General features: G+C 45.9%; 1 protein-coding gene across 1 annotated transcript; it reads right to left on the minus strand.

Annotated features, from left to right (window-relative positions):
• Window positions 1-762: 762 nt before the first annotated feature.
• LOC139275633 (baculoviral IAP repeat-containing protein 5-like) lies at window positions 763-9,066 on the minus strand. The gene is made up of 5 exons (XM_070892806.1): window positions 8,989-9,066; window positions 6,772-6,881; window positions 2,865-3,015; window positions 2,327-2,417; window positions 763-878 (listed from the first exon to the last, which is right to left on the minus strand). The coding sequence occupies exons 1-5, from the start codon at window positions 9,064-9,066 to the stop codon at window positions 763-765; spliced, it is 546 nt and encodes a 181-aa protein (XP_070748907.1).
• Between the last annotated feature and the right edge of the window lie 7,045 nt (window positions 9,067-16,111).

Consider the following 16,111-nt stretch of genomic DNA (forward strand, 5'->3'; position numbering starts at 1 on the left):
ATAAGAGTTTCTCGCTCTCTCGTGAGCATTATCCCAGCCCAAGCATTCTTTAAGAACATCGCATAGTGTGAAGGGGAGTCGTGTGTCCCAACCAAGCCTTAGAGGTTGCATGGGGAGGTTAGTTGTATGCACACACTGGTGGACAGATTGGGTGATGCCCTATCAAACCAAGCAGGGCTGTTTTAGTCGTGGGTACATTGTGATAGGGGCCTGTTCAAAGAGGCCAGGGTTGTGTGTTGTACTGGGTCTATTTATTTTGCACCACCAGGGTGTTTTACTGGGTGCAGGTGTGTGCTTTAACTTGAAGAAAAGCATTGACAGTTCAGACCAAAAGATCTGGCTATAACTGTATTTCTGTTCACTACTATAATTCCGGTGTCTAGAACTTTTGTAAGGGGGGTGATTCAAAACCAAGGGCAAAACCACTTCGACAACATTCCCATTTCTCGAGAGAGTATTGTTACTTCTCCCGATACCTCATCACCCACCCCACTGATGGTGTCCAGGAGTGATCGCGTAAGGTCAATGCTCTCTGCCCTCATTGTCATCATCTGAACCACATTTGTTGGATCCTGCACCTCAGGAGGGCGCTGTCGAGCTCCTCACCCTGGGTGTGGCTCACTGCACCCCACAGGGATCCCCAGTCTCTGACAGTGGGAAACCATGGAATGTCCAACCAACACTCAAACCACTACTCAGGGAAGGGGCTAGCACCTAAATGGGCGGTAGCTGCACCTCCTTAAGTGAGTACAACTGTGGGGGCTACATCCATCCCCTCCCCCTGCCTCTCACTCCTATGCTCTTGGTCTGGAAGATGCTCTCTTCAGGCTTGTCATCATCTGAATCCTCTTCTGCATTGTCAGGGTTGGCCTCACATTCTGCAAAATATAACAGAACAAACAAATGGTTAGCAGCAGAGGAGGGGGCAGGGTGGGTGTTATAAGTAGGCTCACACAGCACAGGCAGCAGGCTCATTTGAAGGACCACGATGAATGATAGCTATGCTTCGGTTGATGCAATGTGCTAACAGAGACATCCCCATGAACCGAAGCATGGCTAGCCTGCGCAGTACTTAACATTTAGCAAAGCCAGACTGTTGAATTTGCAGGACTTACCCTCTCCCTCAAGTTTGTGCGGTGGTGGTTGCTTTTCTCCAGGCAGGACCCATCAAAGCAGCGACTCTCTCTCCCAAGGGTGTCAGTGGCTGCAGATTTTCCGGGCCTCCTCCTGTTCGAGTTCTTTCTCGTTTGTCGTGTGCCACTTTCCTCTGCAAAGATTGTTATGCATTTAATCCTTTGTAACCTGCATCACACCTGACCACCAGAGGACCCACCTATTGGAGTCCCAAGGGATCCCAGCCTCTCTTGGGAGCACAGTATATAAGCAGGCCACCCAAGAGGTACCTGCACTCTGGAATCTTAATAAAGGAGCTAAGGTCACACTTGCTCATTACACACAGTACTCAGTCTCACCATTTATTGTGAGTGTAACAAAGATGAAAATGTAACATTTTAGAGAGGGTGCCTTTCTGCTGGGTGGGACATATACAGATGGTCACATTTACAATTTTATTGAATAAATGAAAATATTACTTACACTAACTACTTGACCAAGGTCCTGCCATTTCTTTTTGCACTGGCTGCCAAGCTTTGGGGTGGTCACCATTGCACAGTAATCTTCTGCAAAATGGTTCCAGCATTTCTTCACTTCTTTGTGACCTCTGCTGGTGTCCAGCTCCTGCCATCTGGCCTCAATCACAGTAACTAGTGCCGCCACTTCATCCTGTGGGAAACTGTTGGTCCTTGCACCGCGTTGCATCTTGTATTGCAGCTGCGATTTTTCCAATGAGAATTACAGTTCTCACAGCACTCAACGTTCTCAAACACAACTGGCTCTTTAAAAATGGCCAATTGCAGACCAGGTGGTGTACTGCATATGCATAGCAATCACGTCAAAAACTTCCTTTTTTCCGCGCATGCGCAGAAGGGGTGGCATTGTGCCGCCACCACCATCAGCTGCATAGCGCCAATATTGAAAAAATCAGGGAAACTTGGCACATTCCATTTTTGAAGTAGTTCTGGCCTAAAAGACGGGCGTAACTTTGGCAATACGCCAAAAAATGGCTTTGGGCAAAATTGAGCCAAACGTATCCATCCTGATAACGGAGTACAGAGCTGCATCATAATCAAGGGTCCAACTAAATAATTCTTCCAACACAATCAGTGAAATAAATAGTCCTTTATTACACCAAATTACCGAAACACAATGAGGAGGGAAATGTGATGTGAAAGATCAGGATTCTGTCACTCCTGCTGGGCAACATTACTCCTCGGGGTCAACAGGTTTTCCACAACCTTCACTCTGGCAGCTTTCACAGACTCACGATACAAACTCACTTGCTCAGAGGCAACTTTCTTCTACAAAAGATAAAACAAACATTGGAAATAAATAGAACGTTGAGATGCATCAGAGTGCAACAATTGAGAACAAGCACAGAGTCAGCACTGAGCCAGGGTCCAAGCATGCCCCAGTGTGTAGCACCTTCTGGTCTGTGTTTGTACAGAGGAGGCTTGTTGTGTGAGAAAATACAGCCCTTCCCACTTCAGCCATCAGAAGCGAACCGGTTAGATACAGAGTAAAGCTCCCTCTACATTGTCCCATCAAACATTCCCAGGGCAGGTACAGCATGGGGTTGGATGCAGAGTAAATCTCCCTCTACTCTGTCCCATCAAATACTCCCAGGGCTGGTACAGCACGGTTTAAATACAGAGTAAAACTCCCTCAACACTGCAATCTAGTTTGAATCAAACCCGAGAAGACAAGATGTAGGTGAATGAATCACACCCTCTCCCGCTTTCCCCTACAGTAACAGGCCATGTATTGAGGACTAATATCACCATGTACAACTTCAGCCGCTCCATTTCCAGTTTGTAAAACTCTTCCACAGTCAGATCGAACACATCACATTTCAATGCGAGGAATGCACAAGCTGGAGAATGATTTTGATGTTCCATCCTATTGGGGAGGTTGGACGGGAAGAAAGCAGGAATAAAAACAAAGATTAGTTGATGGAACAGTCACCAGTTCTTTTGACAACACTCACACTGACCAGAACAGCATCCATTTTCCTTCCACATGCAGGACGGAAGATTGGACTCGGCACTTCCCAATATTGAAGCTCGCCAAGTGTCCCAAAAGCATCTAAACTTATACCTCTTCATTCCATCACATCCATCCCTAGCTTAGCAACGCATTCATTGGAGATGCAGCATACTATCAAAAGCCTCGCCAAATACCTTCCAAGGACCCCACACCAAGTCACTAACCGTTACTGGGCACATCTGTTGCTATACACACACACACTCCTTCTACTTGGACTATCTTCCTTCTTGTACAAGTTGACAAGCCATTAAATGGTTCACTCCCAAGCTGCCGAAAGATTGATAGGCGAGAGGCCCCTCCACCCTCCCGAAGGACAGCCGAGGACCCTCTCCCCGAGGGACACCGTGGGGTCTCCCCCCATCCTCAAGGAGTCCGTTGACCAGCCCATCCTGCAGCTGTTGTTTGTCTTACTCCAAGGGTAAGCTGATCGATCACCAGTCTGCTTACAATGTATGACTGGGATATGGGGAAATTGCATTAACAGAGGTTTTGTATCTGACCAGCAGAGCCCCAGAGCCTTTCCCTGTCCTCTTATACCTCACTACACAAAACCAAAACTTGCTCAGATTGTTTTATGGTCAGTTTCACAAGCAGGGACCACATCTCAGGCCCCACTACCATCGAATGAGTCAAATTCTAGCAGCAACCATTAGCACAAAGGTGACAACTGCAACCATCCATGTGTGAAGTACCACAAGAGCATGGTAACCATGGCGATGATGGGACCACTCCATATTCCGCCAGGGGTGGAATGGAGTCAGTCATCTCAACACAAACCCACTCGTTAGCCTAATTATCCCAACAGACTGCGACAGGAACTGTGTAACGGGAAAGGAATTCTGGAGATGTGCACAAGAGAACTTTCTTTATCAGTATGTTTCCAGCCCGAGGACAGAAGCAGAGCTGGATCTAGTTCTGGGGAATGAAACGGGATGAGTGGAGCTTGTGTCAGTGGGAGAGCATTGAGAAACAGCGATCATAATATTAGGTTCAGAATGGTCATGCAGGGCATGGAAAAATAATCTGAAAATACTCACTTCCAGGAGGGCAAAGTTGAGTTGAAAAGGAACCTGCCTCAGGTGGGATGGCTCACAGATTGACAGGTACAAGAGTAAATGAGCAATGGGAGGCCTTGAAAGCAAAGAAGGTTGGGGTATAGAATAGACACATGGCTGCCCATCCTTCCTCTCATAGCAAAGGCCAGAGCTCCCTGGATGACTTAAAAAAAAAAAGATGAAAATGAGGTTTTTGACAAAGCTGTCACCACCACCAACAATATTGGATATTAAGGGAATTGAGGGATGTGGGGACAGTGCAGGAAAGTGGAGTTGAGGTGGAAGAGTGGCCATGATCTCATTGAATGGTGGAGCAGGCTTGAGGGGCCAAATGGCATGTTATAAATCAGAAGCAGTCTGTGCATCCACGTTTAGATGCGGGCTCTCTTTTTTACCCTTTACACTTGTAGCCCTCACAGCTAAAGGGATTAAGAGGTATGGAGAGAAAGCAGGAATGGAGTACTGAAGTTGCATGATCAGCTATGATCACATTGAATGGCGGTGCAGGCTCAAAGGACCGAATGGCCTACTCCTGCACCTATTTACTATATTTTACAAAGCAGATTCATCATGCTTCTGGTTGGAGTGCTCAGTACACTCTGCACTGCTTCTGGTCGTTGGCAACAGTCACTCCGATTGACAAATTGTTCATACAATGCAGAAACAAGCTGAATACAGCAAGTACAGGAGGTCTAAAAAGGGAATAAGGGCAAGAGAGAGTTTGAAAGTACATTCGAGGCTGGCATAAAAGTATTTTTATAAAACAGTGAAAGAGTCATCAAAAGAAGATTGTGTCCAATTAGGGGCCAAAAGTAGATATTCTTGCATGGAGGACTTGGCTGAGATACTAAATGTGCATTTTGCATGTCTTCACAAGAGAAGAGGATTCTGCTAATGGAGCAGAAAAGGAGGATGTAGCAATGATATCGGACGGTAAAAAAATAGATAAAGAGGAGGGACTGAAAAGGTCAGCAGTCATCAAAGTAGAATAGTTCCCCCAGTCTGGATGGGATGCATCCTAGATCAGAGGGAAGTGATGGCGGACATTGCGGAGACTCTGGCCACAATTGGTCTTGGATGTAGAGGAGTGGAGGGTTGGAAATGTGACACTCCTGTTTAAGGGGAGAGGGATAAAGCCAGTCAGCCCGAGATCAGTGGTGGCAAAACATCCAATAATTGGAATTTGGAAAAGTACGGGCTAATAACTGAAAGGCATCACAGATTTGTTAAAGGCAAATCATGTTTGACTAATATGGAGCTCTATGATGATGTAAGAGGTTTGATGTGTATATGGACAAAAGGCATTGACAAAGTAGGATCGATGGAATTAAAGGGGCAGTGGTAGCAGGGATAGGGAACTGCCGAAGAGTCGGGGTGGGGGGTGGGAGGGGTAGTGGCGAGAGGAACCGGCCGGGGGAGCAACAGTATGGTCCCAGGGGTCAATATTAGGAGCACTGTTCTTTTTCTTTTTGATCTGAACTTGGGTGCACAGGGCATAACTTCAAAGTTTGCAGATGACAAAACTGGGAAATGTGGTGAACAGAGAACAGTAACAGACTTCAGGAGGACAGGGACAGACTGGGGAAATTTAACAAAGTATGAAGTGATGCATCGCGGTAAGAACAGTGCGGAGAGCAATATAAGTTGAAGGATACAATTTTAAAGGGGGTGCAGGAACAGAGACACCTTGGCGGGGTATGGGGGGGGGGGGGGGCACAAATCTTTGAAGGTGGCAGGGCAGGTTGAGGAGGCTGTTAACAAAAGTATGAGAACCTGGGCTTCATATTTAGAGGCATAGAGTACAAAAACAAGGGAGTTATGCTGCACCTTTATACAATACTGGTTCAGCCTCAGCTGGAATGTTGTCCAATTCTGGGAACCGCACTTTAGGAAAGATGTGAAGGCCTTGGAGCAGGTGCAGAGATTGACCAGAATGATTCCAGGGATAAAGGACTACAGTTACATGGATAGACTGGAGAAGCTGGGGTTGTTCTCCTTTGAGCAGAGAAGGTTGAGGGGAGATTTGAGAGAGGTTTTCAAAATCATTGAGATATTGTACCCAGAGGACACAGATTTAAAGGTGATTGGCAAAAGAACCAGAGGCGACGGGGACGTGTGTGAAAAAACACAGCCAGTTTGTGATGTGGAACACATTGCCGGAAATGGTGGAGAAAGCAGCTTCAATAGCAACTTGAGAACTGGATAAATACTTGAAGGAAAAACAAAAAGAGGGCTATGGGAAAGAACAGTGGTTTTACTGGGAGCACACCTGGATTAGCTCCATGTGGGACACGAGATTTTCTCTCACATTCTAACTTCTCTCTAGCACGAGCCTCCTAATTCACTGCACAACCTCACAAAATGCCAAGTTCATTCAAATATATAGAGCTAATGATAAATGTCTCAACCCTCTCCACACACACACACACACACACACACACACACACACACACACACACACACACACACACACACACGCGCGCGCGCTGCCCCCGCATCGCCCGTCCCCGCACGCTGCCCCCGCGTCTCCCCCCTCCCACACAATCCCATTTACCAGGGTTCATCTTCAGGCTCCCAACTCTCCAGTTCCTTCAGACAAAAGAAGCAGGTGGCGATATCAGGTTCATTCTCAGTCGGGCAATGTAGAAAGCCAGCCTTGGCCATCTGGAGAGAAACAGTCAATCTTCAATATTCAGTGTCATCGATCACAGTTGGCACGAGTCACCATTAAACCCAGGAGGCCAGACTTTGAAACACTACCCACTCACTCCCCTGCTCTTTCCCCAGCCGTTATTTTTTCCTTTAAGTATTTATCCAATTCCCTTTTCAACATTTTTATGGAATCCGCTTCCTGTCGGGTAACTTTGAAGATTTCTGTAAAATTCAACAGTAACTTTGAGAGGAAATTGGATAAACACTGGCGAAGGACAGGTTTGTCAGGCTGTGGGAAGAGCAGGGAAATGGGACTAGTTTGATAACTCTGTCAAAGTGAAAAGAGCCTGCACAGCCACAATGGGCTGAATGGCTTTCTTCTGTGCTGCAAGATTCGATGATTAGCGAGAAATTGGTTTCATAACAAAGATTACAATGGAGAATCCAATGCCAAAGGCAAAAGGCTGATGACATTACAAAATATTTAAGGTAAACAAGTCAAATCAAATGGTGATATTTGGAAGGGCTGAGCAGGGGTTTAAAAGCTGCATTACAATCAAATGCAGGTCTGGTTCAGAAGGGCTTTGTGGCTGTAGGAGCAGAAAGTCACATCCCCAAGAAGCACCATTAATGAATACAAGAAAGGTACAAACTCAGAGCAGCAGTGAATAGTGACGGGGTCAGCACAGAGGCTCTGTCAGGGAAGGAAAGCGTGGAGAGGGGGATGACATTCTGGGTTGCAGGAATTTAAATTGGAGGTAAAATTGAGAGAACGAGGTGACTTAATTGAAAGGAATTGACAACTTTCATCAGGCAAATTGTTTTATTTAACTGATTCTGCTATTTGAGCCCCAAGAAATAAGCAAGGATTGAGAAAGGTCATTAGGTGGAATTTATTAAACCCAAAGGTTAAGGGGGCTTTAAAGCAGAATCAATTGGATGTTTTTTTTTTTGGATAGGGCATGAGGGCAATGGGTGATCTTTGAGAGACAGACAGGGTTGAGTGGATTGTAATGTCTTCAATGAGGTGTCCATATCGGCATTCAGGAATTGCCTCCTTGAATTGGAAAATTGCCAATGTCACTCCATTATTTAAGGGTGAGAGAAAGAAATTGGAAAATTATAGTTCTATTGGTCTGTTGTGGGGCAGTTACTAAAATTGGTTATTAGGGACAGAGTGGCTGAGCATTTGGACAAATGAGCTGATCAGAGAGCGAGATGGAATGGATTTGCAAAGGGAAAGTCCTGTCTAACAAAGCTCATTCAATGAGGGTAACCAATGTGTTGCATCATACAGCCAGGAGTAAACAGGATGAATGTAGGGCAGGGCCACGGTTTCTCAGGGCAACTACTGACAATCAGCAAACTTCAGTGTCCCTTCTAGAAGATCAAAGTCCATCCAATTATTAACTCAAGCAACTAGTAGGACAATTGTTCAAATGGGAAAGGTCAGGGAGGAGACACTTGAAGATTTCACCCCCACCAAAAAAAAACCCTAACCCAACCATTAACTTAAAATATTTATAAACCAATGCCACAAAGAGCATCTCACTGGGCAGAGCAGGATAATCAAACCACAACAATGCTCATACTTACTTGACTAGAGCAGGAGTCTCTTCATTGATGTTATAGTTATAGTTCCTTATAGTCTCTTCTCTCTCTCTCTCTCCCCTCCAGAGAGAGGGAGAGAGAGAGAATTTCACGGAAAAACTAGCAATGGTGGCCCGCAGCTTAACCTCCAGATTTACATTTGCTTGAAATGCCATTTGAGAGAAACCAAAAACATTTATCATCACCCCTCAAGGACAAACTCCTCCTGGCCTTGTGGAGCAAGGCTTGTCCAACCTTCTACTACTTCAGAACAAACCCCAGGCCAACATCCCTCCATTGTTACTCAGGAACAAGTTCTTATCTTCCAATGGGAAGCAAGTACTGCAATCATAGATTTCAAACCCAGGCATAAACAAAGAGGTACTGTAACCCCTCCCCTACACAAAGGGCTACACACACGTACAAAACAAATCCTAAATTGGTCTCACCACTTGCTCCCATTGCCATATACAACCTATTTCCACTCCCACAGGATACATTCCTCCATCCCAGCAGTCCCCACACTCACATTCTCAGGCGTACATCGACAGTTCTCAGTGAATGGCCAGTTTGTGAATGTGGCCAGACGGTTCTCATAGGAATACATTAACTTGTGCTCCAACAACAACTGGCTGTGGTCAACCATTGGTGCCAAGCGCAGCTCCTAACTGCTGAGAGTGGGCTGGATAATCTGTTCAATCAGCAGCAAGGCCTGTTGTGGGCATGAACCAATGAACAGGGGCCTAGATTAGATGAACCAATGGGAGTTGCATCAGTTTAAACCAAATTCCATTGCTCATTCTTCAAGCACCCTCCTTTTACGATTGGGCAGAAGCTTGGTGGGACAACTGTTGCTCAATGATTAAGCATCATTCCCCCTCCCCTTTTATAGGGGGCACTTGTAAAAATATATGGTTTTAATGCCCCCCAAAAAAATCACAAAAAAAAAAAATGTATTAGAAAAAAGGGCAGTTAAGTGTCTGGAGTGTCCCCCAGATCGGGGGGGCACTTGATCCAATGTTTATTTTGTTCCCCCCCAAAAGAGTTGGAGTGCATCATTACAACAAGGAACAACATTTGAATTTGATTTGTTAAGGTTCCTTTACCATTTGTTGTTAATTTGTGGGTTCTGGTGGGTTAACAAGGGCACTTGATTGAATTGTATTTCTTACAAAGAATTAAGAGAGTGAGCAGAGCTATCTTCCTATAGACACGATTGGATTCAGCACAGATAGATTAGAGAGAGGAACATCAGCCAGTGTCTCAGCCTGAAGTGATGATGCACTCCAATCCCTCTGCTCACTCTCTCATCAGCAAGCAGCATTCTGCTTAATCATTGAACAAAAGTTGTCCCACCAAGCTGTTGCAATCCGAATTGCTATCCACTGACTCACATTCTCACCGCCCCCCACCCCCGGAAAGTGCGTGTCTGTGGCCCATGATGGGGTGGGGGATGGGAATGGTCGCCCTCCCTGCCTCTCTTTCGCAGACTTGTCCGCACCGGTGGCCCTGGAGAGGAAGCGCCCAGTGATTGCCGGAACACTTGAAGCCTCCCATAACTGGTGGGCACTGCACAGATTGGAGTGTTTGGTAGCAACATTAATATTGCAGTTTATAACTTTCCTCTAGTTTAGTTCTTTATTAGTTGTGCCCCTCTAAAATGGGGCACTTTGGTTTGTTGACACTGGAGCAATCAAGTGGTGCCTTTATTAAGGAAAGACAAAGTACATGGCCAGGCAAAGACAGAATTAGCCTTGGATGTGATGCCCCCACAGTTGAATAGCCTACCAACACTCAATGCACAGGCTCATATATGAAGAATAGCCATTTGGGCGAGGGGGTGGGGATTGGGATGGGGCAAGTTCAGCCCTGCCCACATTTCCAGGACCACAAAGGCCATTGGGTCCCACGATTTGAGCAAGGAATGTTGCATAGTGGATGTTACACATTTTGAGCAGGTTCAAGATATTCCTGTGGGTTCAGCATCCGCGTCTCTCCCGTTAGTGGATCCCTAATGATCAGAAGGAGTTTACCTTTGCTACTCAATACTTAGCCATACTATAGTGTGACCCAGGGCACTGTGATAATGAGACCCTTTCTTGCATGAACTGTAATTTCTAGTTGAATTCCACAATCTTCGGAAAGGCTGCCTGATTAATGAGATAAGGTCAAATGTAAATCAACAAACTGTTTATTTGACAATTTTCAAGTGAAGATACAGAGTGACATATGATAGTAAATCCCATCATGTTTGGACTTAATTTCAATATCATTCATCATTACAAAGAAAGTGAAAAGCCAGTACCACCTTGTCAGGGTTAACATGGAACGGGTATGCTCAATGCTGCCTCTGGGCCCAGTGTGCTGGACCTTTCTCATGCTGTCCGTAGATTTGACCAAACTTAACCAAGCCATGTGTTCCCCTGTTATTTTATTCCCTCACTGGACAGAAAGCAAGCAGTTTGCCCTCTGACCCTCTCCCTGTCCAGAGGTTGGCCTGTAGGGTTTTGGTTACTGCCCTATCCTGGCTGGTTGCTTTAAACAAACTCCCGCTGAGCCCAGCTGGATTCAGCATTCCAATCCCTGATGTGGGAATGTTGACTGGGATGTGCCTGAACCATGGTCCATTGTTGCAGCTGACAGATGGCCCTCTGTAGTGTAACTGCACATATCCTAGAGTGGCTCCTCACACGTGGTCAGTTATTAACCACCTGGATCCACCCTCCACATCAACCCACATCACAGCTCTCCGGATGACATGGCGGGTAAAGCTAACATTTATAGACTCTTACAGTACCAAAGGAGGCCATTGGGTCCATCGAGCCTGTGCTGGCTCTGTGACAGAGCGATCTAATCAGTCCCACTCCCCCTGCTCTTTCCCCACAGCCCGACACATTTGCCTTTCTCAAGTATGTTTCCAATTCACTTTAGAAAGTTTCTATTCAATCTGCTTGCACCCTTTCAGGCATTGTGTTTCAAATCACAACTCACTGTAAAGAAAATTCTCCCCATCTCCCCTTTGCTTCTTTTGCCAGTGACCTTCAATCTGTGTCCACTGGCTCTGACCCTCCTGCCACAGGAAACAGTTTTTCCTTTGTTACTCTATTCTTCAGTCTCTCCACATCACTGAAGTCCCTCATCCCTGGGACCATTCTGGTCAATCTCCTCCGCGCCCTCTTCCCAAGGTGCGGTGCCCAGAATTGCTCACAATACGCCAGCTGGGGCCGAACTAGTGATTTACAAAGGTGAGAGGGGCTGGTTTTTCAGATGCGATGTTAAACCAAGGCCATTTCTGCCTGCTCAGGGGTATGTAAATGACCCCTTGGCACTAGTTCAACAATAGTTACCGCCAGGAACAGATTATCTGTTCACTCATTCTGTTTGCTGTTGACAGGTTGACTGTCATGTTTGCCTACACAGCAACACAGAACTGCTGTAGCCCCAGGGTGTGGCACTGCTGTGCACTCAGCTACCTGTTCTCAGTCACAGTCGCTCTATAATTGGTCTCAATATCTCTGGGAGAAAGGTGTGGAGATCGCAGTCCTGCTCACTGTCTGGCTGTACATCAATGGAGGTTGCACAAGGCTCAGCTGTCACGGTGAAATAGCTCACTGTCCAGGTGCACACATACCACTTGGTGATGCAGAACAGGTTGTTACTTTGAATGATTACTGAATGCTAAGTGCCAACCCAGTGACAGGCCTCTCATGGATTCACTCCCTAAACCGCTCCGCCTCGCAAACTCTCTCTCCTCCTTTAAGATGCTCCTTAAAACTTCCCTCAATTGTCTTAATATCTCCTTATGTGGCTCCTGTAGTGTATGAATAAAGAGTCTAACCAAATGCTGTGAGCTCAAAGTAAAGTGTGACCGTAGTCTTTTATTGCAGGTCTCCAGAGTGCCTCTCCAGCCTGTGAAGCTTCCTTAAGTACAGGTGCTCCCAAGGGATTGTGGGATCCCCTGGGACTCCAGGGGCTGAGCCCTCTGGTGGTTAAACAAGATGTTTACAGGTTTACCTATATAACAACACTTCCCCCAAAAGTCAACAGTGTAACTATTTACAATGTGAGTCGACCTGGGGCCTTTCTTTCCCAGGTTGATCGTCTCGGTGCAAATGCTGGTTTTGGTGAATCGTTTGTTGGGCCCTCGCTGGGCTGCTGTGCAGCTGGCCTTGCTGGTCTGCCTGGTGCGGTGAGTCCTGCTGGGCTGCTGCGGGTATGGGTTCTGCTTCGTGGTCAACCGCTGTGTCGGCTGCCACTGGTGTGTGTGTTGGGGGGGTCAAAACCGGTAGAGTCTAATGCTCTGGATAGTCCGTGAATCTGAGTTTGGTTTGGTCCAAGTGTTTCCTGTAGATTAGTCCATTTGAAAGTTTGATCTGAAACACCCTACTCTCCTCTTTGGCCACGATAGTGCCGGGAAGCCACTTGGGACCTTGTCCATGGTTCAACACAAATACAGGATCATTAATCTCCATTTCGCGTGACACATTTGCATTATCATGATATGTACTTTGTTGAAGCTGCCTGCTCGCTATCTGTTCGTGTCGATCAGGGTGAACTAACGAGAGCCTTGTCTTAAGTGCCCTTTTCATGAGCAGTTCAGCGGGTGGAATCCCAGTGAGCGAGTGGAGTCTCGTGCGGTAACTAACCAGGACTCGGGATAGGCGAGTCTGCAGTGAGCCTTCAGTTACCCTCTTCAAGCTCTGCTTGATTGTTTGCACTGCTCTCTCTGCCTGCCCATTGGATGCTGGTTTGAACGGGGCAGATGTGACATTTTGATCCCATTGCGGGTCATGAACTCTTTGAACTCGGCACTCACAAGGACATCAGGCAGGCCGTGCGTGGCAAACATAGCCTGTAGGCTTTCAGTGGTGGCAACGGACGTGCTTGCCTACATTATCTCACATTCAATCCATTTGGAGTATGCATCTACAACTTCTAGGAACATTTTTCCCAAGAACGGGCCTGCATAGTCGACATGGACCCTAGACCACAGTTTGTAGAGCCAAGACCATAAACTTAGTGGCGCCTCCCTTGGCGCCTTGCTTAACAGTGAACATTTATTACATTTGTACACGCAGGACTCTTAAGTCTGCATCGATACCGGGCCACCACACGTGGGATCTGGCTATCGCTTTCATCAGTACAATGCCTGAGTGGATACTGTGGAGATCACTAATGAAAGTGTACCTGCCCTTTTTTGGCACCATTACCCGATTACCCCAAAGAAGGCATTCTGCCTGTAAAGACATTTCATCTTTGCGCCACTGGTACGGCTTTATTTCTTCCTGCATTTCTAATGGGACACTGGACCAGCTCCCGTGAATCAGACAGTTTTTTACTAAGGACAGTAAGGGGTCCTGGCTCGTCCAGGTTCTAATCTGTCGGGCGGTAGTAGGTGATTGCTCACTCTCGAATGCTTCCATTACCATAACTAAATCTGCAGGCTGTGCCATTTCCTACCCCGTGGTGGGCAATGGCAGCCTACTGAGAGCATCGGCGCAGTTTTCTGTGCCTGGCCTGTAGCGGATGGCGTAGTTGTATGCGGGCAATGTGAGTGCCCATCTCTGGATGCGGGCCGATGCATTCGTATTTATCCCCTTACATTCAGAAAAAGAGGGATATCAGTGGTTCATGGTCAGTTTCCAATTCAAATTTGAGCCCAAACAGATATTGATGCATTTTCTTTATCTGATAAACACACGCTAACGCTTCTTTTTTAATCATGCTGTAGGCTCTCTCAGCCTTTGACAGACTTCTGGATGCATAAGCAACCGGTTGCAATTTCCCACATTCATTAGCTTGTTGCAATACACACCCGACACCGTATGACGCCGCATCACATGCTAGTAGCAAACGCTTACATGGATCATACAACACAAGCAATTTGTTTGAGCACAGTTTTCTAGCTTTTACAAAGGCATTTTCTTGGCTTTTACCTCATACCCATTTGTCTCCTTTACACAGTAAAGCGTGCAGTGGTTCTAACAATGTGCTGAGACCAGGTAAGAAGTTACCAAAGTAGTTCAGGAGTCCTAGAAACGACCGCAGCTCCATCACATTCTGGGCCTCGGTGCGTTCTCGATTGCCTCCGTCTTCGAATCGGTGGGCCTGATGCCATCCGCCACAATTCTTTTCCCTAGGAACTGCACTTCAGGTGCCAGGAAAATGCACTTCGAGTGTTTTAACCTGAGGCCCACGCAATTAAGCTGACTAAGAACTTCCTCCAGGTTCTGCAGATGCTCGACGGTGTGCCGACCCTGTGATATATTCACAGAGCACAGCACACACAGCTTTCTAACATGGCAGGCCGCTCTGTCGGAAGCTTCCGGAACATGCCTGGTTCTGTTTATTATTAACTCTGTAGTTGCAGTACACAATATGTCCACATCCACAGTGTGGCGCTACAAACATTACAAGCTTACAGACATTACACTTCTCCCTCCTTAATGAAGAAGTTATTATAACAACATTATACATAACTTGCATGTTTATACATAACACCGGGGTACATCGACAGTTTCCATATTGACAAATTTAACTTGACCACTTGTTTTCTGTTTCCAAGAGGATACCTTCGCTCTTGAACAGAACCTTCCAAACATGGTGTTGAATCTAAACTCCTTCGAGGCTCATCCTGAGGAACGTTTTCCTCCATGGAATTTCCTTGATTTTCATTTGAACTCACTCTGACTTCAGGCTCTTTGTTTTCCTGACTCGGACTCAGACTTTCATTCTGATTCTCTCTTGGATTTGTTTCCAGTACATTGGATTTAGGGTTTGCTACTCGTGTATCAAAACTATCTGATGAGTCAGAAATAATTGAATCATTCCCACCTTCAACTCCTTCCATGTTTGTGGGTAAAATATGATAAATATGAACAAACCTAACCTGTCCATTATCAAACATCTTGACCAAATATATGTGAGGACCACATATCTTCACCACTCTTCCTTATAACCACTTTACCCATTTATGGTGATGGTTCTTCACTCTCACCTTCTGGTTTAATTTCACACTTCTCTCTTTTACTCTACCTCTATCATGATTCTCTTTCTGTCTTAATTGTGTCTCTTCTACGGACTGTGCCAAATTTGGTTTTCACAACGAGAATCTGGTTTGTGGCTGTCGTTTGAGAAACAACTCTGCTGGTGTTCTACCAGTAGTTGTATGAGGAGTATTACGATACGTAATCAAAAAATTTGCCAATTTGTGATTCAATGACAACTTTCATTTCTTTGGATTTGGATCCAACATCTGTTTGATGAGGGCACGTTTTACAATTTGTACAGAGCGCTCTGCTGCACCATTCGAGGCAGGGTGGTATGGTGGAACCTTGGTATGTTTCACACCATTTTTGCTCGTGAACTGTGCAAATTCTTCTGAACGAAATTGTGCTCCATTATCCGAAACAATTTCTTCTGGAAGGCCAAATGAAGAAAATAAACTTCGCAAAATGTCCAATGTTTTACTTGTTGTTATTTTCCACATTGGAAACACCTCAACCCACTTCGAATGGCTATCAATCACAATGAACAATTGTTTTCCTTCTAACTCAGCAAAATCAATATGTAGCTTTTGTCACACCCTGGGAGGCCATTTCCATGGTTGTAATGGTACTGATGGTGGTTGCTTGTTTACTGATTGACATGTC

Source organism: Pristiophorus japonicus, chromosome 11, assembly GCF_044704955.1.
Source record: "Pristiophorus japonicus isolate sPriJap1 chromosome 11, sPriJap1.hap1, whole genome shotgun sequence".
Taxonomy (NCBI): domain Eukaryota; kingdom Metazoa; phylum Chordata; class Chondrichthyes; family Pristiophoridae; genus Pristiophorus; species Pristiophorus japonicus.

Coding starts and splice junctions, on each gene's coding strand:
- LOC139275633 (XM_070892806.1), bottom strand. CDS start 9,066: ATGTATTCCTATGAGAACCGTCTGGCCACATTCACAAACTGGCCATTC. Junction 6,882..8,988: donor GTCGATGTACGCCTGAGAAT/GTGAGTGTGGGG, acceptor GTTTCTCTCCAG/ATGGCCAAGGCTGGCTTTCT. Junction 879..2,326: donor AAACCTGTTGACCCCGAGGA/GTAATGTTGCCC, acceptor TATATTTTGCAG/AATGTGAGGCCAACCCTGAC.